This window comes from Girardinichthys multiradiatus, chromosome Y (assembly GCF_021462225.1).
Source record: "Girardinichthys multiradiatus isolate DD_20200921_A chromosome Y, DD_fGirMul_XY1, whole genome shotgun sequence".
Lineage (NCBI taxonomy): Eukaryota > Metazoa > Chordata > Actinopteri > Cyprinodontiformes > Goodeidae > Girardinichthys > Girardinichthys multiradiatus.
This window is the reverse complement of record NC_061818.1, coordinates 15,546,985-15,571,812: the sequence shown is the minus strand read 5'-3', so window position 1 is coordinate 15,571,812 and position 24,828 is coordinate 15,546,985. Positions and strand designations below refer to the sequence as shown.

General features: G+C 39.3%; 1 protein-coding gene across 1 annotated transcript; it reads left to right on the top strand.

Moving 5' to 3' along the window:
- The first annotated feature begins 529 nt into the window (after positions 1 to 529).
- On the top strand, positions 530 to 19,759 carry LOC124864340 (aconitate hydratase, mitochondrial-like). Its single transcript, XM_047359095.1, has 18 exons — positions 530 to 615; positions 5,489 to 5,631; positions 6,559 to 6,817; positions 7,017 to 7,109; positions 7,402 to 7,560; positions 7,689 to 7,839; positions 8,636 to 8,740; positions 8,815 to 8,906; positions 9,020 to 9,125; positions 9,408 to 9,565; positions 9,695 to 9,768; positions 10,838 to 10,949; positions 11,102 to 11,284; positions 11,459 to 11,554; positions 12,934 to 13,125; positions 13,253 to 13,385; positions 16,931 to 17,052; positions 17,143 to 19,759. The coding sequence occupies exons 1-18, from the start codon at positions 580 to 582 to the stop codon at positions 17,272 to 17,274; spliced, it is 2,346 nt and encodes a 781-aa protein (XP_047215051.1). The 5' UTR covers positions 530 to 579; the 3' UTR covers positions 17,275 to 19,759.
- Positions 19,760 to 24,828: the final 5,069 nt, after the last annotated feature.

The following is a 24,828-nucleotide window of genomic DNA, read 5'->3' as shown; positions in this document are numbered from 1 at the left end:
AATCGTAAGCTTTAGGAATGGCTTCGACCTCAGCCCTACTGAAGATTTATAGACTATGCCTAAAAGGTGAGGCAGGAAACCAACCACTTTAAATGAACCCATCTGATTCTGATAAGAAGGGTCAAATATCCAACCAGAAAGAAGTAGGAAGTTTGTTGATGGCTACATAAAGCATGTGGTAGAGGTTAAACTTGCTATAATACATTCAATCAAATATTAGTGGGGACCTATAATTTGTGCACACAATTTATGTTTTAAATGAAATAAATGTTTTCAATAAAACCCCCCAAACATTATGCTCATTGAAAGTAAATATACTGCAACTGTAAATCCCTGTTTCATTTAAGTGACTTATAAATAAGTATTATAAGTATTTCCTACACATAAGATTTTGAATGGAGAAATAAATGTTAAATGCAGTTGGAAGAAAATGAACAAACAAATCATGACTACGAAGAAATGTAACATCACAAATTAGTTGAAATTAAAACGTGAAATGGAATTTTTAACTATTTTCTCTCTTGACTTTGGCTGCCGACGTAATAAAAATGCGACACTCAGTGGCGAAGAAACAATAAAATGGCGTCTTACTGCATGACAGTAGCCAGACTCCAGGTAAGGAAATGTGCTTTATACTTATACAGAGCTGCTTTCAAACATGCCACTCATTAACATGATCGACTGCAGTCAGCATTAGTCAAACGGGGTCTGATAACGGGTCTTAATCCGCCGCTAATCGCAAGGTGAACGCAAGGTTACGTGTTTTACAACAATGTACTTGAACTCCTGACAGCTTAGTAAGGAACAGCAGACTGCCTGATAAGCTGCACATAAATATGGTTCAACGACGGTCAGTTACATTGTGTATAATAAGCACAATAACAATTTACTAATGGATATTATAGTATTTTCAAATTCAGGACCTGTTTACGTCGTTGCTGCATCACAGTAGCTTATATATAAACGTCAGAGATAAATGTTTGTGTCACGTGGTTAAAAAGGAAACAAAATATAGGAAGCAGATGACCTTGCATTAAACATGTTTATTTATACATACTTTCTCTAAAAGGTGTACACACCCTGTTAAAATGCAAGGACTTTGTGACGTCAGAAATGACGCCATGATATTTCCATTAGACTTTTGTTTTTACCATAATCTGGTATTTAACCTTTACAATTAAAATGAAGTCAAATACATCTGTGAGGAAAATACATTAAATCTACAGTTATCTAGCTGCATATGTGTAAACTAAGCTTTATATTGAAGAATCTTTTGACACCGTTTCGTTTCAGCATTTAGTCTTGTTTGGTAGCAGCCCATCAGCATCCCACTTTACGACAATATTTGTTCATTCCTCCTGCCTAAAGTTCCTCTTTAGGCATCCCCACAGAAAATCTGTCAGAGTTACATCTGGACCCTGGCTAGGTTATTCTAAAACTTTAATTTCCCTCTGACTGGTATTTTGTACTATTACTGGTTTTATTTACCTTGATTTAAAGATCTCTGTTGATTTTGTGCCAAACATACCACGCAAAAGTTAATATTTGTTTCCTTCAGACAATAGCACATTCTCCTACAAAGTGTTTGGAGATTTTATCCAGACCTAGATGCTTTTTTTGGGAAGAAAGGATATTCTGTCTCGCAGCCCTCAGTCCAGACTTAATGAGAATCCAGGAAGATGGTTGTCACATGTAAAATAACAACCAGTGCTTATTGGAAGGGGATCCAGTACCTTCATTGTTGCTGGCCGTCTAGTCTTTTAGTCAAGTTTGGAGAGATGTTCAGTTTTGGTATTGTATCCTTTGTCCCATATTTTCCTTGTTACCACCCAGCTCAGCCAGGGGAAAGGGAAAGTAACAAAAGAAGGATACTAGAACTCGTACAAACCATCTTTTGAGGTTTGCATACATAATCTCTAATAAATAAAAAACATCAGATGAATCAAGAACCATCTCCAATCAAACAAAGTTGACAATGATTGACTACCTGACAAACAGGCCACAGTTTGTGAGACTGAAGGGTTGTGAGTCTAACCAGGTAGTCAGCAGCACAGGAGCACCACAGGGGACGGTACTTTCACCATTCCTTTTCACTCTGTACACCTCAGACTTCCAGTACAAGACAGACTCCTGTCATCTGCAGAAATACTCGGATGATTCTGCAGTTGTGGGGTGGATCAGAGATGGACAAGAAGCTGAGTACAGGAAGGTGGTGGACCGCTTTGTGGCATGGTGTGGAAACAATCATCTAATTTTGAACGTGACTAAAACAAAGGAGATGATTGTAGATTTTAAGAGAAACAGAAATAAGTCAAAAACTATTTCCATCATGGGAGAAGAAGTGGAGGTGATGGAGGAGTATAAATACCTCGGTGTTCACCTGAACAACAGACTAGAGTGGAGATGCAACTGTGAAGCCATCTACAAGAAGGGACAGAGCAGACTGTACTTCTTGAGGAAGCTTAGGTCCTTTGGTGTTTGCAGCAAGATGCTGCATATCTTCTATAAGTGTTGTGGAAAGTGTGATTTCTTCTACCATCATCTGCTGGGGAAGCAGCATCAGAGCCAGGGACTTAAAAAAGCTCAACAAGCTGATAAAGAAGGCTGGTTCTGTTCTGGGGACTCCTCTGGAACCTCTGGAGATCATTGTGCAAAGAAGGATTCTTCATAAAATGAAGAACATTATGGAGAACCTTGAGCATCCTCTTCATGAGACTGTCCTACAACAACAGAGTGTCTTCAGTCAGAGGCTTCTTCAGATCTGCTGTAAGACGGAGCACTACTGGAGATCCTTCCTGCTCACAGCCATCAGCATCTACAACGGCTCTTTGAGGAAACCTACATAATATGAGTTATAACAACATTTAATTTCCTTTTGGGATTAATAAAGTATTTTTGAATTGAATTGAATTGAGTTGACCTAAAACTAATATTTCCAAAAGTATGAACAACCAAAAAGGACGGCAATTAAAGGCTTTTAGTCCCTGATCAAAACTTAACAAGTAGCTTCCCAAAGTGAGGCTTCTGAGCCTGTCTTCAAAGCTCACAAATGCCAGTAAATGTACACAAGACCGGCCTGTACATAAACTCTTATTTGCAACCTAGACAAGACAATACCAAGTAGATAGAGCTAATAAACGTTTTTACAAACAAGCCAGAGTCAAAGTCAACCATTTTCACTAGACGCCCAATAACGAAGCGAGCTGCTCAGATTAAATCACAGCCGCCCTCAGTGACAGGTGAGCTGAGTATAAATAGGAGGGTCTCTTCTGTGTGCAAATCCTTGTCAACTGAACTTTATTTTAGGTTGATCAGATTGATGAGTGGCAGGTGTGAACTCAAGAAGGCTAAATGCTGAAATTAAATCAAAATGTGCTTCAAAGTTTTAGTTCAAGGTTGTGCACATTTGTACAGCCAGGATAAGTAAATACAATTAAGCCCAAAATTCCTGACTTGAATTAAGATTAGGGTGATGGTAAGGAGGCCTTCCGACCTTTAAAGACTTGCAAAAAGCTGACCAGCATTATAAAACAGTTTTTTTTTTTTCATTGATTGTTGAGAAGGGTCTAAATAATCTGACATGACATTTTTATTATAAAACGTAAATAAAAACAATTTAACTTTTCAAAACTAATACCCCTTTTACATTGTTGTCTTTTTAATAGATGCCTGTCTCATTTCCTATCAGATACATACTTCTGGGTATAACCTAAATCTGCCAAGAGTATGAATCATCTGGGACTTAAGTTTAAGTCAGAAAATTGAATTTATCTAGCATTTCCACAGATAAAGTGCTACACATCCAGTGCTGCACAATAAAATCCATTGCTGCTTTTAATTTTTCGTACTATTTCCTCTTATGAATTTTGTCTTTACCTTAAGTCATTATTTTAACCTCACAAAGGATAGTCTGCATTTGAATAGGGGCGTATACACTTTTGAGAGCCACTGTTGTTTTTATCAGTGACAAGTTTGATTTATTTTTTATTTTAACTCTTATAAAATTCTAAATAGAAATCTTTCAAAATGCAGATCATAAAAGGTAAATAAAATGTTCAAACCTATTCTTTCTTTCTGTTTTACTTTCTTTTGTTTTCTTGTCTGTGTTTGTTTTTAACAGATTCTGTTCAAATCAAATTCAAATCAACCCAGTTGGTTCCAGTACAGTCCAGTTATAGTCACATCAGATCCAGTCATATAAGCGGTGGTATCTTAGTCTAATGAAAGCCTATTGGTTGTGGTGCTACCCTACAGTTTCCTTTAAGACCTGTGATAGTTTCTGAACTGAGTACTGTCAGTGTGCCTCAATGTGGCGAGATTGAATCGTTACTTTGCAGAGGTCAGCATCCCCACTGCTCTTACTTTTACTCCTGTATTTCTTCTGCCGTCCGCTATTCCTTGCCAGCACATGACCGTCCCTTAAAATAACTGTTATTATGTAGAGGGAATGTGTGCAGGTCAAAGATGTGCGGTATTTCAGATGCACTCTTTGAAAGTACTTGGCTACTAGGTTGTGAACATGTTTAATCCAGTCAGAGTTATCAAATTACCCATAGTTCAGTGAGTGGGTGAGGCCAATCTGCTGCAATCTGAGCTGTAAGAACCTTCACCCCGTTTTCTCTAGCGCAGTGACTTTCTGCTGAGTATCAATGGTAAAAATGGAGCACAAACGAACAACTAAGCTCATCGAGGTCACATCATTAGGGAACGACTGTTGGAGGCTGGGGTACCTCGAATGGAATGGACTCTTCTTTCTCCAGAACTGAATCCCATAGAAAACCTACGGGATCAGCTGAGTCGCTGTCTAGAGGCTCGTAATTCTGTACCTCAGAACCTCAATGACCTGAAAGCTGCCCTTCAGGAAGAGTGGGATGCCATGCCTCAGCAGACAATAAGCCAACAGCATGAGACGTTGATGTCAAGCTGCAATGCATTACTGAGACGCTGACTTTTTTTTTGGTATACCCACCACTGTTGTTCTCTTTTTGTTTCAATAAGTTGTTTCAGATGACGAAATCATTGTATGTATTCTACTTAAATACTGTACTTTCATGATATATCACTTTAGCGTGAATTTTCTTTACGTATTTTCTATAAATTTCACTCGATAGCCACATATCCCTAACTTACTGTGAGTAGGGTATGTAGTCCTAAAGTGTAATTGCTTGTTTTGATGCTTATGATGATGCACTTTTACCTATTAAATAAATAAACAAATAAATGTTGAAATTTCAGGTAACTCCGTTGCTCTGTTCCATTCTAGCATTAAACCACAGCTATGATATTATTGTGACAATCTGACTGGATTAGATGAAGCATTTTGCTTGTGCAGCTGACTGTACTTTACCCATCATCACTTGCTTAAGTGGATTATTCCCTGTCTTGTACAATAAAAATTCTTTTCTTACCAACACTTTGCTAAACGCTACAATAAAGTCTTTCTTATGGTTTTGTTGCCCTTTGTAATCTGCTGCCTCTCCTGGTCCAGCTAGCTCTCGGAACTGGGGCAAAACGGTTTCATGTCTCTGCTGTCTTCAGCTCCAAGGCCAAGGTGGCCATGAGCCGCTTTGAGCCAGGTTCCAGCATTGGTTATGAGAAGATGCACGAGAACATCAACATCGTACGCAGGAGGTCAGCAGCTGTCATTGCTTGTGTAAAGTGCCTTGCAGATGTATTCATACCCCTTGAACTGTTCTGTGTATTTTATAGCCCAACACAAAGTACAGCAAAATTATAGAGTGGAAGTTAAAATTATTTTTGTTTTGAAAATATTTTAGTAGTAGAATTTGAAATTCCTGGCATGCATTCATACTATGTGTCCTTTTAATTTGAAGCAGGGCAATATGTATGAAAAAATCACAATATTTTTTAACTTTCTAATGAAGTTTTTAAAAAATGATCACAATACAGTTTCAAATTAAAAGTCTATTTTCTATCTAAATAAGTAATAAAACATTAATAGTAAATAGTGCTGCACGATGGTGCAGGTGGTAGCACTGTTACCTTTTAATAAAGAAGGTCCTGGGTTCAAATCCTGGCCTGGGGGCTGCATGGAGTTTGTATGTTCTCCCTGTGCATACATTGGTTCTCTCCGGGTTCCAAAAACTTGACTGTTTAGGTTAATTGATCTCTCTAAAATGTCCTCTAGGTATGAGTGTATACCCTGCCTCTTGCCGTTGAAGATGGGCACCACCACCCCTCTCCAGCAGGACATCTGCCCTAAACAAACAGCCAGAGATGCAGTTGAATAATCTACATCAAAGCATATTCATGTGTTTAAATGGCCCAGTTAAAGTCCAGACTTTGGTCCTATCCAGAATATGTGGCATTAACATCCTCAAAAATCTTGCAGCTGAAATGGAGGTCAATAAAATCCATCAAAGTTTGTGATTGAACTCAGATTAAAGGTGAAAATGTTTAAGTGGTATGAATACTTTTGCAGAGCACTGTAATTGGAGCTTATTTTGACTGATTTGTTGACCTTTTGCTTAAAAAAAACAAACGCCAAGCACACATTGAAATTTGTCTTAAATATTTTCGTACAATCCTTCACTGTAGGCTGAGCAGGCCTCTAACTTTGTCTGAGAAGATTGTGTATGGCCACCTGGATGATCCAGTGGGGCAGGAGATTGACCGCGGACGCACTTACCTGCGATTGCATCCAGACCGCGTGGCCATGCAGGACGCCACGGCCCAGATGGCCATGCTGCAGTTCATTAGCAGTGGCCTGCCCAAGATGGCGGTTCCCTCCACTATCCACTGCGATCACCTGATTGAGGCTCAGATGGGAGGAACTCAGGACCTGCAGAGGGCTAAGGTAAGGAGAGACTGAAGGAAGATTCCCTATCTGAACCATACTGACACTTTTTGACTTCTTCAGCAGTTGTTTTGGTACATTAGAAATACACATAAGTTGCATATAACCCCATGACAAACATCAGATCAAGTAATGTTTGGAAAATGTGCATAAAGCTCATAACATCCTCACTCTGTTTCCTTGTATTCCCTGAAAACAGGAACTAAATGAGGAAGTCTACAACTTCCTTGCAACTGCTGCAGCAAAATATGGGGTTGGCTTCTGGAAACCAGGCTCAGGGATCATCCATCAGGTACAGTATTTGTAATGTAATTGTAGTGGTTTTATGTTTTGTTAATTAGATTTTATTTTTTTTTAAAACACTTTTTTTGACTTGAAGGAAAAAAAGAACGAACTTTGTAATCCAAGCTTTCTGTGAAGAAATTAAATCAGGCAGTTGAAATCACTGACTCACCAAATAAGCTTATTTTTTTTAAAACAAATTTTTAGCAGGTCTAATAAATAAATGACTTTTATTAAATACTCCACATTTCTGCTGTGAGATTGGATGCAGTTCAGTGATTATGAACCCGTTGCGTAAACAGATCATCCTGGAGAATTACGCCTATCCAGGGGTGATGCTCATTGGTACCGACTCCCACACTCCCAACGGCGGTGGCCTCGGCGGCATTTGTATCGGAGTGGGTGGAGCTGATGCCGTAGATGTCATGGCTGGAATCCCATGGGAGCTCAAGTGCCCCAAGGTGTGTATTCCTCTCATTGTTGTTAATTCGTCTAGATCTCATTTAACTTTTACTTTGTCTTTAGCCATGTCTCTCCACAAATGTGCTTGTTTTACAAGTGTTTTCCAGCCTGTGTCGTTTTCCCTTAGGTCATTGGAGTGAGACTGACTGGAACGCTGGCTGGTTGGACCTCCCCAAAGGATGTCATCCTAAAGGTTGCCGGCATTCTGACTGTGAAAGGCGGCACAGGGGCAATTGTGGAATATCACGGACCTGGAGTTGACTCCATTTCCTGCACTGGTAAGATTGAGGTGTAGTGAAATTTGTGCTGGACATGTTGATTTTATTTTATATACAACGATCAACATGGAAGAACAGGTACAGACTTTATATTTTACATGATAGAGATGCACCAACCAGATTTTTGTGAGCGTTTTGCAATTTTTGGTTTTTGTAAATCTTTAATTTGTTGATACATTGAGTTCAATTTAGTTGTAAAAACTATAAAAGAATTAATTTAAAAAACATTCTGGCATTTTGTTATTATTGCAACTAACACAGTTGGCTAGGTTAGAATTTCTAAAACATCTGTGAGTGGCTTGGGGATTAAGATCCTTACCTCAACTCTGAGATATGTAAATGGTTGCCAACATTCCCATGACGGATGGAGGTTGAAAGCTCAAAAGTATCAAACGGAGCACCTTTGTTGTACTATGTTTATCCTTCATGTTTTTTGCTGAAAGTCCCGCTCTCTCTCACAGTCTGAATGACCCACAGGCATATCTCTAAACGTCACAAACAGGACAGTTTCCTTTTTAAATTGCTTTTTACATCGTTATGTTTCGTCTGACTTCATTTTCACCACATCAATGATTCCAAAAGCAGCTAACTTCGCGTCATCTTCCCTCAGTTACTTTGTCCACACGGAATGGTGGTGTTGTCTGTGTGACCCGGTATCGCTTAGATATGGTGTGTCTCCGATTAGAAAAGGGCTTTGAGTTTCTAACCAGACTACCCAGCTAGAAATTGTCAGAATCACTCACTAGACAATTTGTCAGTGTGTTTGTAATAAAACATGTCAAATAATACATTGCAGGAATGGCCACTATCTGCAACATGGGTGCTGAAATTGGAGCCACTACATCAGTTTTCCCCTACAATCACCGCATGAAGACATACCTGGAGAAAACTGGCCGCGGAGGTCGGTGTCTCACTGTTGTCTCTGTTCCTTCAGACTTTGTGTGCTGTCTTACCTCCATTTTTTCTATTCTACAGAAATCGTCTCGGTTGCTGATGAGTTCAAAGAAGACCTGGTACCTGATAAGGGCTGTGAATATGACCAAGTCATCGAGATCAACCTCAGTGAGGTGACTTAAAGAGCTTTCTTTGCTCAATGAAAAAAGAAAACTAATGCATATAAAAAAACTTATCTTAAAAGGTCTCATTTGTGAATCACTTTTCTTCTGTGTTTCCCTTCCAGCTGAAACCTCACATCAACGGGCCGTTCACCCCTGACTTAGCCCACCCAGTGTCTGAGATCGGGGCCATAGCTAAGAAGAGTGGCTGGCCCCTGGAGGTTAAAGTTGGTGGGTATTTGTGGCACCGCCGTATTACTTTACACTCATCGTTAATGCTTTGTTCAGTGAAATTTGACACTTGAGTCTTTGTTCCTTCTCGCTGTGTTATTGACCAGATGTGATGAGATCACATTTCAGCTCAGCTGTAATGCCGGGATTCTAAAGTCACCTTGAATGCAAGAATCTTTAAGATATTATTTAAAGCACAGAATTAAATTGGCACTGTTTGTAGATACTCTCCTGATTATAAGTTTGTAAGTGTTGGTTTCTTTCTGACAAACCCACAAACAGGTCTGATCGGCAGCTGCACCAACTCAAGCTACGAAGACATGGGCAGATCAGCCTCTCTGGCCAAGCAGGCTCTGGATAAAGGAATGAAGTGCAAGGCCCAGTTCACGGTTACGCCAGGCTCAGAACAAATCCGAGCCACCATCGAAAGAGATGGATATGTGAGTCACACACCGACACACCGACAAAGATAGACGTTCAGCTTAACCAGAAACCATAGCATTGTCTTTTTATGAGACGATGGACATTATAGTGCTTATCTTCTGAAGTTGATGTTATCCATGTCTCAGGCCAAGATTCTGAGTGATGTTGGAGGAGTCGTTCTCGCTAACGCTTGTGGTCCCTGCATCGGCCAGTGGGACAGGTACATGTCATCCTTGTGGGAGCAGATTTATTTTCAGAAAAGTTGATTCATGTTAGTTCGGTAACTCCAGTTCGGATTATGGTTTTAATGGAAGCCAGTAGCAAATTTATGCAACAATTAAATTACTAAAGCGCCTTGCACACAGAGATAGATTTATTTATTCTTATGGTGACCTCTGAAGGGAGGTTAACCAGGGGCATCAGAGTAAAGTGGGCCAAGTACAAATGCATTCCCCCTTTTTTAGAATTTGTTAAAAATTTGTCTTTTTCCTGTCATTTCAGAAGAGCACCACTGATGTAAACTTTGAATCCCAAAACTTTCTTATAATTTTTGTCATACCACAACCGCAAGGTTTAATGTATTTTATTAGGATTTTATGTGATCGACCAACACAAAGTTCTGCTCAGTTGTGACATGGAAGTAATGATGCATTTATTTTCCCTACAAATAACTTTCTGAAAACTCTGTACATTTGGATCCATCGTCTTTGACTCATCTACCCCTGAATAAAGTCCACTGCAACCATTTGCCTTCAGAAGTCACTTGATTAGTAACTGAGTCCACTTGGGTGCCGTTTATCTCAGTATAATTACAGTTGTCCTGTGAAAAAACTATTTTTTTTTAAGTTTAGAAAACAATCCTTTTCCTGCTGATGTGCTGCTGTGCAATATGTAATTAAAAAAAATTAAAATAAAAAACAAATGAGAGAACTTTTTGAACTATGCTTCTAACTGGTATGAATATGTTTTGTAGTCCCTGGGTAAATTGTTACATCTTTTATTTTTATTTATAGTTTCAGGCAGCCAAAGTTTAACCAAAATTCAAATGCCAAAATGACAGACATAAACATTTGTAGTGCTAAATAGGTTTGGCTTGGCTATGAATAACTATTGATAAGTGCTACAGGACATTTATAACAAAGTGTTTCTTATCTTTAATAAACATAATGTAACTTCTTGATGCATTTTTTATATTAAAATGAAAAGTCAGTAGGTTGTTTTATTGTTTTTGGCAGTTTAAATGCAATCGGTCTAACACTTATGTTTTTTTTTTTAAATCATTTTTACAGGAGAGATGTTAAGAAAGGAGAGAAGAACACCATAGTGACATCTTTCAACAGGAACTTCACTGCCAGGAATGATGCTAACCCAGCTACTCATGCTTTTGTAACCTCTCCTGAGGTATGAGGGATCCTGCTGAACACAAAAAAGAAACAACAGAAAGCTACACAGGCCACAATGTGCAACTTTGGAGTCCTTGAATTTTATATAACAGGGAGAAATTGTACTCTTAATGTGAGTTTCATTGTGTTTTACTATGGAATTCAACATAGATCGTCACTGCTCTGGCTCTGGCCGGGACCCTCAGCTTCAACCCAGAGACAGACTATCTGACTGCACCCAGTGGAGAGAAATTTAAGCTGCAACCTCCCAGCGGTGATGAGCTCCCATCCAGAGACTTTGACCCGGGCCAGGACACCTACCAGCACCCCCCTGCAGAGAGCGGCTCGGTCAAGGTGAGGTTTGTTTTCAGATACCGTATCAGTGCTCCACTGGTCAGAAAGCTGAACAAGAAAACAAGACATTTGGTGTGCTGATAAAAACCAGGGTAATCCGGAGGTTGTGAACCTAATGATCTTTTGGACGTACAGGTGAAAGAATAGCTTTTCCTCTGTTTTGATGCTGTACAGGTAGATGTGAACCCCTCCAGTAACCGTCTGGAGCTGTTGACGCCTTTTGACAAGTGGAATGGGAAAGATCTGGAGAACATGAGGGTCCTCATCAAGGTAAGCCAGAAAACAATTTTTCACAGTTGTGCCATAGAAGTGCATTGGCTGTTACAGGAGCAGTGAATGTGCCTTGTTTTGGTTAACCTTGTTACATGAATTCAGTTTTGAGCATGAGATCGGCTCTCTACCTAGAGCAGGCACCTGCTGCTGTTCATGTTTTAGGTGGGAGTGAAACTAATGATTCTTGTTGCCAATGTTTGTGCTTGAACTTGTGTCTAATGAAGAGTAAACACTGTGGCAGTTTTAAGGCAAATTGTCTAAATTTCCATTGAATTATATATTTGAACAGCTCTGTTTTTCAGGGTGGACAGATTACACAACAAATACAAATTTATACTTTTTGTTGAGTTTTCTCTAATTCACAGCCTTAAACTTGTACAAACAATTTTAAATATAGATGTACACTATGAACCCATACACACATCAACAAGCTCCTTGGTTTCAGATCTAAGGAAGATGGTTGGTGTTAAAGAATAACCGAGAAAGCAGCTAGAATACTCTGGAACACCCGTGTCCCTATCTATAGTGAATTGAGCTTAAGATCAACGTGAAATTGGAGTGTGGTTACAAAGAAAGAACCTTTGAGCTGGACTGAAATGTGGAGCTGCCCACATGGGCAATCCAAATGCCTTGTGGAGGAGGGTTTGAAGGTCAGACAAGGCAAAGATTGGGCTATTTGGCCACAATGAGTGGAGGAGAATTTGGCTGAGTCAGTCTGAGGGTTTCACACCTAAGAACACTGTACAAACTGTTAGTCACGGTAGTGGCAGCATCATGATGTGGGGGCATTTCAAAAACCAACCCCCTCCCTGCCATTAAGTGATGTTGAGATGAGTAGTGTTCTCCTGCCGTTCACAGCTTAAATACAGCATCGTTCAGTTGAAAGTTCTGAAACATGTTGAGCTGAACATGTTCAGGCATAATAGTGGTTGTGGATATACAGTATACGTTCTTCCTGATGAGTGTATGTAAACCTCTGACCAGCATGCCGAATGCCCTGATTTATCTCAGCAGCTGTTGGTTATAGTAATGAATTACGTTACAGGAACCACGGCATTGGTCCTTGTAGTTAGATGCCATAAAAAGATTCCTGTTAGAAAATTTGTACAGCCCTGTCAGCCCCAACCTTTTTAGCTCCCACCTAGTTGTCACTGAGGTAAACATCCATTTGCTTAAACCAGAACCATAGGCGGTGGTAGCTTTTTGAAGCTCTTCACTCATAGCAAGTCTAGACTTTGAGGGTTTCTCTACACAACAGCAGCCCAAAAGGGACAAGATGGGCACTGGTTCTTGAGATGGCCTGTTGCATTCCTCACTGTCCCCTCATCCTCCGTTCCTCACAGCCTGCTCATCCTCCTGCTTCCTTCTGCTAATAGGTGAAGGGAAAATGCACTACCGACCACATCAGCGCCGCCGGGCCCTGGCTGAAGTTCCGTGGGCACCTGGACAACATCTCCAACAACCTGCTGATTGGTGCCGTAAACATCGAGAACGACGCCGTCAACAAGGTGAAAAACCAGCTGATTGGAGAGTACGGAGGCGTGCCAGATGTGGCCCGCTTCTACAAGGTGAGATTGTAGAGTCACCTGGTATTAATTTTATGCCTGGTTATAATCAGTTTGTTTTCAAAAATTGTTATTAGTTCTCATGGGGTTGGGTGGAGAGTAAGTCTTTCCTGATCACTTCAACATCCAGGCCAATGGAGTGAACTGGGTGGTGGTTGGAGATGAGAACTATGGGGAGGGATCCAGCCGGGAGCATGCTGCCCTGGAGCCACGACATCTAGGGGGACGCGCCATCATCGTCAAGAACTTTGCCAGAATCCACGGTCAGTTTCTCAGCAGGCAGCAGATGGAAGATGTTATTATCACCTGTATTTTAGAGACATTAGTCAGCACAAGAAACGTTTAACTCTTGTCAAGGGGACTGAACTCATATTAGAGCAGATATGGGTAAAACAGGAGAACATAAGCTACCTCTTAAATTAGATTATCTTATCTAATGTAGTCACTTGTTTTATTCCTATGTGCAGAGTCTTGGAAAAATATATATACACCCCATACCTGATAACCACAAACTTTATCATCATTTTTCTAACTATTTTATTGAGATTTTAGGTTATGGACCAACTCAGTACTGGACTTTGACTATGCCATTCTAACGCATGAATATGCTTTTATTGTTGCTTCTAAAACCTTTCATAGCAAGTCTCGCCTTAATGAATACAAAGTTTTCAAAGCACCACCATCACAACAGACATTTTAAATTTATTGTGTTTTGTCATTAAAACAAAACTAACAAAAATGTCTGATGGATTGAATAATGCGGTTTGATTTTTATTTTTTATTTTTACCCAGAAATTGAAACTTGAAAATTTCTTGTTGGAAAAATTAGGAGGAAGCTCCATAGGAGAGACTATTCTGTGTGGGTTCCTCCAATCCAGTATGCCTTGCATGTATAAAACCTGACGGTAATTGTGGTTAAAAACTGTTTATTTGAAACATCGCATTCACAAACTGTTGAATACACCCTTCCTTAGTGACATGTTAGGAGAGTGTTTAAAAGTACAAAATACAGAGAAACGTCATGTTATGGTGCATTCTGTTTGTACCTGGAAGTCAAGTTTTCTGCATTCCCTGTCAGGATTACAGTCAGAACATCACCTGATGTCGGTTGTGAAGCAGCCCTGAGCTCAGGCTTCACTAAAACTGCCTTGAATGTAAAACATAGCTGCAGATATAAACTGCAGCAATTTATCCACATTTTCTGATGGTTTGTCTCAATAAGCTTTTGGTACACACATTACTGTATTGCATCTATTATTGAACATCTTCCTTTTAGTGTTTGAACACATCAAAAAGAATGAGAGATGGAAAATAATAGGAAACCCTGCCGGTTTTCCGACTTGTAGCTAGAATGTGCTTAACTAGTATGGTATGAAGTCATTGCCGGATCTAAGCTCCGACTGCATTATTAGAACAGAAACGGGGTTAACTGGGGTTCGACGTCATTCCCAGATCCAATTTTAAATTTCATAGGTAAATAAAAACATTGCATTAGTATTTAACCTGTTCGGACTTACCAAACAAATACCAAAATGTCTTCCGCGTACCACCAGAGGGAGCCTAAGTACCATCAATGGTACTTTAATCAACATACAGGTCCTTCTCAAAATATTAGCATATTGTGATAAAGTTCATTATTTTTCATAATGTCATGATGAAAATTTAACATTCATATATTTTAGATTCATTGCACACTAACTGAAATATTTCAGGTCTTTTATTGTCTTAATACGGATGATTTTGGCATACAGCTCATAAAAACCCAAAATTCCTATCTCACAAAATTAGCATATTTCATCCGACCAATAAAAGAAAAGTGTTTTTAATACAAAAAACGTCAACCTTCAAATAATCATGTACAGTTATGCACTCAATACTTGGTCGGGAATCCTTTTGCAGAAATGACTGCTTCAATGCGGCGTGGCATGGAGGCAATCAGCCTGTGACACTGCTGAGGTCTTATGGAGGCCCAGGATGCTTCGATAGCGGCCTTTAGCTCATCCAGAGTGTTGGGTCTTGAGTCTCTCAACGTTCTCTTCACAATATCCCACAGATTCTCTATGGGGTTCAGGTCAGGAGAGTTGGCAGGCCAATTGAGCACAGTGATACCATGGTCAGTAAACCATTTACCAGTGGTTTTGGCACTGTGAGCAGGTGCCAGGTCGTGCTGAAAAATGAAATCTTCATCTCCATAAAGCTTTTCAGCAGATGGAAGCATGAAGTGCTCCAAAATCTCCTGATAGCTAGCTGCATTGACCCTGCCCTTGATAAAACACAGTGGACCAACACCAGCAGCTGACACGGCACCCCAGACCATCACTGACTGTGGGTACTTGACACTGGACTTCTGGCATTTTGGCATTTCCTTCTCCCCAGTCTTCCTCCAGACTCTGGCACCTCGATTTCCGAATGACATGCAGAATTTGCTTTCATCCGAAAAAAGTACTTTGGACCACTGAGCAACAGTCCAGTGCTGCTTCTCTGTAGCCCAAGTCTGGGGAATGCGGCACCTGTAGCCCATTTCCTGCACACGCCTGTGCACGGTGGCTCTGGATGTTTCTACTCCAGACTCAGTCCACTGCTTCCTCAGGTCCCCCAAGGTCTGGAATCGGCCCTTCTCCACAATCTTCCTCAGGGTCCGGTCACCTCTTCTCGTTGTGCAGCGTTTTCTGCCACACTTTTTCCTTCCCACAGACTTCCCACTGAGGTGCCTTGATACAGCACTCTGGGAACAGCCTATTTGTTCAGAAATGTCTTTCTGTGTCTTACCCTCTTGCTTGAGGGTGTCAATAGTGGCCTTCTGGACAGCAGTCAGGTCGGCAGTCTTACCCATGATTGGGGTTTTGAGTGATGAACCAGGCTGGGAGTTTTAAAGGCCTCAGGAATCTTTTGCAGGTGTTTAGAGTTAACTCGTTGATTCAGATGATTAGGTTCATAGCTCGTTTAGATACCCTTTTAATGATATGCTAATTTTGTGAGATAGGAATTTTGGGTTTTCATGAGCTGTATGCCAAAATCATCTGTATTAAGACAATAAAAGACCTGAAATATTTCAGTTAGTGTGCAATGAATCTAAAATATATGAATGTTACATTTTCATCATGACATTATGGAAAATAATGAACTTTATCACAATATGCTAATATTTTGAGAAGGACCTGTATGATAATCTAGGATCCAAACCATTCCATTGAAGGTCTGGCTTTATGTTTAGGTTTAACCTCAGCCCAAAACTCTAGATATTTTCTGGAGAGATTGCCCATAATTAAGCTCAATCCATCTCGGCATCAACTCCAGCGTGCCTGTATCCCCACCGCTTGGTGCTGCCATCACCATGTTTCATAATGGAGATAATGAGCAGTGTGGTTTTCTGACACAGTTAGAAAACCAATCACGGCTTTGCATACAAGCCAAAATTATGTTTGACCAGACCACCTTCTTCTGTAGTTACATATATTTTTGGCACTGGTGGCTTTTGAACAGTAAGTTGACATGAAAGAGGGTGGAGAAAGAAGGGGAAGACAGGAATTGAACCCAGGACAATCGTGTTGAGGGATACAACCTCGGTACATGGAGCACCTGCTCTACTAAATGAGCCGGCCAGCGCCCCGCTTCCATAGTTAGATCATCATTTTTAACAAGGTTTTTTCTGTTATCCTGTTTGTCCGCTACAAGGTTCACACATTGAAAATCACACATTTTCTCACCTCTGTTACTCCATAAAGCAAAGCCTTCTTCTTTGGTTATCTGCTGGAAATATCAGTCTGTTTCTAGTTGTTTCCATTTACTTTGGCATCTTTTTTCACAGAGACCAATCTGAAGAAGCAAGGTCTGCTGCCTCTGACTTTCGCTGACCCTAGCGACTACGATAAAATCCGCCCAGATGATAAGATTTCAATCATCGGCCTCAAGTCCTTCGCTCCTGGCAAGGTGAGCAGCGTTCTGCACTAGTGACACATTCACATAAAGAGCAGCCTACATTTCTTGTTGATGCATGATCCTGTGGCGCCCCTCCTCCAGCCGCTGACAGCCGTGATCAAGCACTGCGATGGAAGCGAGGAGTACATCTCTCTGAACCACACCTTTAATGAGACACAAATCGAGTGGTTCAAGGCTGGCTCTGCTCTCAACAGGATGAAGGAGCTCCAGTAGTTGTGAAGAGGAGAGAAATATGGATCTAATGTGAACAGCGGAGGGTAACCAGACCTGAATCCAGCTCATCTATAGTCATAAACAACATAAATGCAAGATGTCGCTGTACAGATAAAAAGCGCACACACAGATACTTTAGCATTTTCACAGCCCTCTTAGTTCACAGGTTGAGTTGCACAAATTTTGTCAAACCAGCACAAAATAAAAACTAAATCCTGTTTTTTTTTTTTTAAGCATATTTTCTTCTTGTAACATTCAGTTCACTTTCACATGCAGATTCTCACCTTCTACACTAAATCAGATGTATTTTACTTCTGTTGTACTGGAATCACGACTACAAGAATTTAAACAAGCAGATAATTTAATTATTTTTGCAAGTGGGTCTAACAGTAAACAGGCTTGATTTAAATTTAAAGTAGTCAAATGAGAAACTGAATATTAATAAAGAAAAAACTTGAAGCTTTAAACCTCTTGTAACAAAATCCACTCCAAGGTTATTCGTGTTTTTCAATGTAGTTTATTTTAAGTGTTGTTCTCTGTAGCGTCCAATGAAATCAACTGATAATCAGATTATTTTTAATTGTTTTTTTCGACACCTAACTGTGAAGTTAAGGGCGATCCCAGATCGGTCATCCTGTCCTGCTTTCTGATGCCGTTACCGACATGTTCAGTTCACCATTATTGTCCCCGAAGGACAGCGGTTACACACGGAAACCACCTTGAGTTGAACAAATGTCCTTGGCTGGTACTAAACTAACTAAGCTGTTAGATTGCTACAGCTGTGCTAAAAAGGTACACAAAGCACGGCCCCAACCATGACCTGTTTTTAGTCGGTCATAAACTAACACGCTAAGCTATAATCCCATCAGTCGTCTGTGCGGTCAGCTGCAGCTCACACTCCTCTCACTTGTTTCCATGCACGTTTTTTTTTTTTTTTTTTTTAATGCACAACCAAAGTTCATCTGCATCATCGCGACAGTATCCGGACACTCCCTATAATGCTGCCTTATACAGTGCCTTGTAAAAGCTTTCATAACATCTGAACCTTTTAACATTTTGTGAAGTTAAAACCACAAACTTCAATGTATGTTACAAAACCGTTATTTGTCAAGAGCAAGTGGATGAAAATCTAGCTGTAATTTACTCTAAGATGAAATTATACACAAGTCTGTCTACTAATACTGTAACGTTTGAAAGCAGTTTGCTGCACCTGATTTTATTCTGTTTAGGGATGTCAGAGTAAGATGTTCTGAAAATAACTGAATGCCACACTTCTCAGATATTTATATGTTAAGTAAAAGTACAATTCTAAGTCATAATAAAAGACATTAAAGGATGTGTTTGTACTGTAACAAAAAGGTGGAAAGGTTCCAATCTTATAAAAGCTTTTGCAAGACAGTATAATTACTTTTGGTGAAAAAAGCTGTGTGATTCCTCACAAACTAGACTAAATTGTACTCATTCTACTGTAGTAAATTTACCATATTTTCTTTCTTAAATATTTTTAGTGTCCAGAATTGTTTCGGTTTAACAAAATGTCTGTTGTTTTCAGCCTCCTGCCATCCTATCTTAGCAGAAGTGAGCTCTTCAAGTATTACTCATGAATAAACAAGCCATTATCATGGTGTGTCCATAGAGAAAACTAAACACATGCACAATGTAAATCCTGTAGAGCTTCACAAGTCTGTCTGGTTTTTATGTTGTTTGTTAAATTGTCTGCTTGCTACTGTACTATTTACTCCAAGGTGGCTATGATGAGATTATGTTCATTGTCTCAATCTCTGAACTGAATGGTTTTTTTTTCCACTGTAAGGTGTGTTGGGAAAGCCGTTTCTCTAACAGAAGCTAACGCACAATCTAGTAATCGGGTGCCTGTACTCTTGAACTTATAGAGTGAAGAAAATTATTTTAGTTTTGCTTTTGACTTCATTTGTTTTTCCTCATTACAAGTTCTACTTTTGACTAAAACTGAAATACAACAATTCATCATTGATGGTAGAAAGACTGAGCTCCGTTAAAAACGGGCTTTAAAGTACTTGAATCGGAGTGGTAAGGTGTAGCTGTGGTAAGGAGGTGCGATGTGGCCTCAGTATGTTATTAAATTCTTACTGCATATGACCATGACCTCCCTGTTTTATTTCCCCTCTGAACAAAAAACATTTATCTTAAACTGTGAATCAAGATGAGGCTGTGCTGTTTAGTTTCAGATTACGTGTCAGATGACTAATCTAAGGGTGGTCCACATGATGGCTTTGTCGTTATGTTAACCTCAGGTGAACTCTGTGTGACCAAGCTCCTACTCCAGTGTTTTGAAATGTCTTCTAAATGTTTCTGGAATATGGAGGAATGCTCTTTCCAAATCATGATTGTTCTCACTTGTTTCTTTAAACTTGATTTTGTAAAAGTAATCTGCTGTTTTATAGCTTACAAAGTTGAAATATATTGATATTTACAAATATAAACAATAAATAAAATCTTAAATTATTGTGTTTTTCTTTTCAATTTAGTTTTAGTTAAGTTTATTTATATAGTGGGGATTCACGACAAATGTCCAATCAGGGCACTTTATAAAAAAACTCCTAAGTTATATACAGACCAAAGCAGGCTATCATATTATGATTTTAAGTCAATAACATACATTCTAACTCAAGCTAGCTATTAAACTTTGCAGTCACAGCCAGCTTATCATTGAAGTTAAGGAAACTCACCCAATTGCATCGAGTCAATGACTTTGCAACAATCCCTCCTCCTGAATGAGCATTAAGGGACAGTGGCGAGTTGCTTACATCATGTTGAAGTTATTGGTAACAGTAGCTCAGCCGATGGGTCGTCCAGGATGGCATCCCAGTTAAACACATACAGGTCCTTCTCAAAATATTAGCATATTGTGATAAAGTTAATTATTTTCCATAATGTCATGATGAAAATGTAACATTCATATATTTTAGATTAATCGCACACTAACTGAAATATTTCAGGTCTTTTATTGTCTTAATACGGATGATTGTGGCATACAGCTCATGAAAACCCAAAATTCCTATCTCACAAAATTAGCATATTTCATCCGACCAATAAAAGAAAAGTGTTTTTAATACAAAAAAAGTCAACCTTCAAATAATCATGTACAGTTATGCACTCAATACTTGGTCGGGAATCCTTTTGCAGAAAGGACTGCTTCAATGCGGCGTGGCATGGAGGCAATCAGCCTGTGGCACTGCTGAGGTCTTATGGAGGCCCAGGATGCTTCGATAGCGGCCTTTAGCTCATCCAGAGTGTTGGGTCTTGAGTCTCTCAACGTTCTCTTCACAATATCTCACAGATTCTCTATGGGGTTCAGGTCAGGAGAGTTGGCAGGCCAATTGAGCACAGTGATATCATGGTCAGTAAACCATTTACCAGTGGTTTTGGCACTGTGAGCAGGTGCCAGGTCGTACTGAAAAATGAAATCTTCATCTCCATAAAGCTTTTCAGCAGATGGAAGCATGAAGTGCTCCAAAATCTCCTGATAGCTAGCTGCATTGACCCTGCCCTTGATAAAACACAGTGGACCAACACCAGCAGCTGACACGTCACCCCAGACCATCACTGACTGTGGGTACTTGACACTGGACTTCTGGCATTTTGGCATTTCCTTCTCCCCAGTCTTCCTCCAGACTCTGGCACCTTGATTTTCGAATGACATGCAGAATTTGCTTTCATCCGAAAAAAGTACTTTGGACCACTGAGCAACAGTCCAGTGCTGCTTCTCTGTAGCCCAGGTCAGGCGCTTCTGCCGCTGTTTCTGGTTCAAAAGTGGCTTGACCTGGGGAATGCAGCACCTGTAGCCCATTTCCTGCACACGCCTGTGCACGGTGGCTCTGGATGTTTCTACTCCAGACTCAGTCCACTGCTTCCGCAGGTCCCCCAAGGTCTGGAATCAGGCCTTCTCCACAATCTTCCTCAGGGTCCGGTCACCTCTTCTCGTTGTGCAGCGTTTTCTGCCACACTTTTTCCTTCCCACAGACTTCCCACTGAGGTGCCTTGATACAGCACTCTGGGAACAGCCTATTCGTTCAGAAATGTCTTTCTGTGTCTTACCCTCTTGCTTGAGGGTGTCAATAGTGGCCTTCTGGACAGCAGTCAGGTCGGCAGTCTTACCCATGATTGGGGTTTTGAGTGATGAACCAGGCTGGGAGTTTTAAAGGCCTCAGGAATCTTTTGCAGGTGTTTAGAGTTAACTCGTTGATTCAGATGATTAGGTTCATAGCTCGTTTAGAGACCCTTTTAATGATATGCTAATTTTGTGAGATAGGAATTTTGGGTTTTCATGAGCTGTATGCCAAAATCATCCGTATTAAGACAATAAAAGACCTGAAATATTTCAGTTAGTGTGCAATGAATCTAAAATATATGAATGTTAAATTTTCATCATGACATTATGGAAAATAATTAACTTTATCACAATATGCTAATATTTTGAGAAGGACCGGTATACCAGGCAAGGTGTATCTTCTATGAAATCACAAAACGGAGAGAGAAAATAAAGTTAATAGGGGAAATAACTTTAAATAACGTACAGTTAGAGTAGCGGGAGAAAATAGTTGGGGAGAGTGTTCTATATGGCCTCCATCAATTTAAGCGTATATTTGTATAACTACAGAGATAGCACAGGAAAACCTAAGCCCCTCTAACTCTAAGCTTTATAAAAAAAAAAAAAAGGAAAGTTTTAAGCCTAGTCTTAAAAGTAAATTGGGTGTCTGCCTCACAGACAAAAACTGGAAGTTGGTTCCACAGGAGAAGAGCCTGATGGCTAAATTATCTCCCTCCATTTCCACGTTTAGATGAAAGTCCTTGAAACTGTTTGATATGGGATATAATCATGTCGTCAGCAATTACATTAAGGTACTTTACCTTATTATCTGAGGCCAATTTGTTGCCATCCAAAGTAAGCGGCTGACCAAGCAGTTTCTTATTCAAAGGCTCTGGTCCAGGACAGCAACTTCCGTCTTGTGTAAATGTAAAAGCAGAAAATTTTAAGTCATCCAGGTTTTTATGTATTCAAGATGTGCATGCAGTCTACCTAACTAATTGGATCACCAAGATTTATTGATAAATATAGCTGAGTATCATCAGTATAACATTGGAAAATTATCCCATTTGTCGGCAGGATCCCAAGTATGAAGCCAAGAGTGAGTAGGTCTGCCAATGTTTCAATATTTATTCCTAAATCAGATAATCAATCTGAGAAGTGATCTAGAAATTGAGAGTAACAGTCTGGTAGCAATACAGAACTACAAACAGAAGGGGGTACTTTATAATTTACATTAGAGAAATTCAGTGATGGGTATTTGAAATAATTGTAGCTTTTAACCGTCCTAGGGCCTCATAAATATATCTGATTGAATTTTGGTTGCTAATCCTCCTTGGCCAGCATTTTGAGGAATGGGAAAATGTAAGTAGAAGAATTTCAATAATTTATACTAACATAATCTTCCTGCTGTAGCCAGGCCTCTGTGAGGCAAAATAATCAATTGATTGAATGACAAATGAAGTCATTAACAAACTCTCTGAAGAAAAATCTCATGTCCAATAAATATAATTTGTTATATTTATTTCAGTAGAGCTAAATTGGATGTGGGCAATGGAATAATAGGTAGGTAACAGTACAACATGTGCAGAGAGGTGTGTTAAACTACAATTCTGCCTTGTGGTCTGGACCCTGAGTTATCACTGTTTTTGGAGAATTAATAAATTTGATCATATCTGTCAATACATGTTAGTCCAGGTGGAGTGAATGCAAGTCAGTAACTCAATGCAGTTAGCTGGATTTCCTTAGATAGAAAACCTTTTTTACCAACTTGAATAATTAATTGTACTTGACTGAAATGTTTGATATCTTGGATGTAATTGGAATGAATGCACTTGACTTAAATTCTGTCTGTATGATTGGATTGAATTGACTTTGAGGTGCCTTGAGGCGACGTGTTGTGAACTGTTGGTATAAAAATAAACATAATTTAATTAATTTGAATTGATTTTGCTTAGATACCATCTCCTTGAATTTGCACAACTTGATTTGTGAAGTTCAACAAAAATCTTTTTTAGTTAGACACCAGCCTTTTCTGATGTCTCATATTTTTATGTAAAGTAATTCTTAATGCGGGGAGAAAGCCCCACATTAACAACTAAATGCTTTCAACAAAACCAGCATTGATGCAAAAAGTTGGGAACCCTGACAATTACTTTAAAATTAACGAATAATTTATGTTGTCTGTACTTTATACTTTTTTAGGATGTACTTTCCTTTCTTTAGGTTGATCAGAGGGTATAGAAACTTTTAAATAATAAAAGTTCCCCTTTAGGTTTTCAAAATGTTATGACAAGGGCCATTTCACTTCAAATTGGAAAAGACAAGAGAACATGACAAAAGGTGGACTTATTTTGACCTTCAGAAGTCAGGAAATGACCTAAACATGCCCTTATATATTACCAGAGCAACAATTAAAGGTTTCAAATAACTGAAACTGTGACAGACAAAGCTGGACGAGGCCCTACGTTTATTATATCTCAACACAGTATAAGGCAGATGGATAACTGAATCTCCCTAGCAGCAATTTATGTTTTTACACATCTTTTGCAGGGATAAAAATAAAAGTTCACAATATCGCATATTTCTAAGCTAAGTACATTTATCTTGTCATGGAGTAATGCTAAATGAACTCCTGTACCCAGATATTTGGACACAAGCAGGTAAATTATTAATTTTATTATTTATCATTAAATTGATTGCATGCAATCCACAATTATTTTTTGACCTCCCTACAGGTTTCAGTAAAAATGTATTCGATGTAAGCCACATACATTTGCTTCCAGGTGCTGGAGATTATACAGTATGTGGGTAACTTCAAAGCACAAGGAACATATAAATAATATTGTGTATCTTTTCTGTGATTTTCAGATTCAGTTCTTTATTTAAACATAAGAGTATATCTGTAAGAATAAAACAAAATGTACAGATCATATATTTGAGATCTAGCAATATTGAGATAAAAGTTATTTCTTAACTAGTTAAGGGTTGCTACGGATGCCGCTCCCACACCTGCAACCTCTGCAAGCTGATCTTGGATGAACTGATGAAAAGGATAGATGGCTAGAAACTGCTCGTAATGAGCACCATCTGTAGAAAATGTGTAAAATGTAGAGAAGAAGAAGTCTGAATGAAAATAACTTCGCAAACAACCTTATAATGATTTCCAAATTAATGGACAGTAGCAGCAATTGCTTCTTTTGCATCATTGCTGACATCTTTCCACCTAGGGATTGTGTTTACAATGCAATGAATATAAGTTAATTAATGATTGGTGCTTTTCTTATGAGATCCTGTGTAAGCAGCAGGGATGCAGTTCTGTTTACCCATGACTGCACATTAGGATTACAGGAACAAAAGAAATACCACATTGTCCCCTAATGAAAATCTAATTTCTTACTTGAACAGATGCTTTTTTTTTTATCACCTTTTAAAGGCTTTAAGAGAATTTTTCTGAATGTCTTCCTCAACCATTTATCCAGAATATA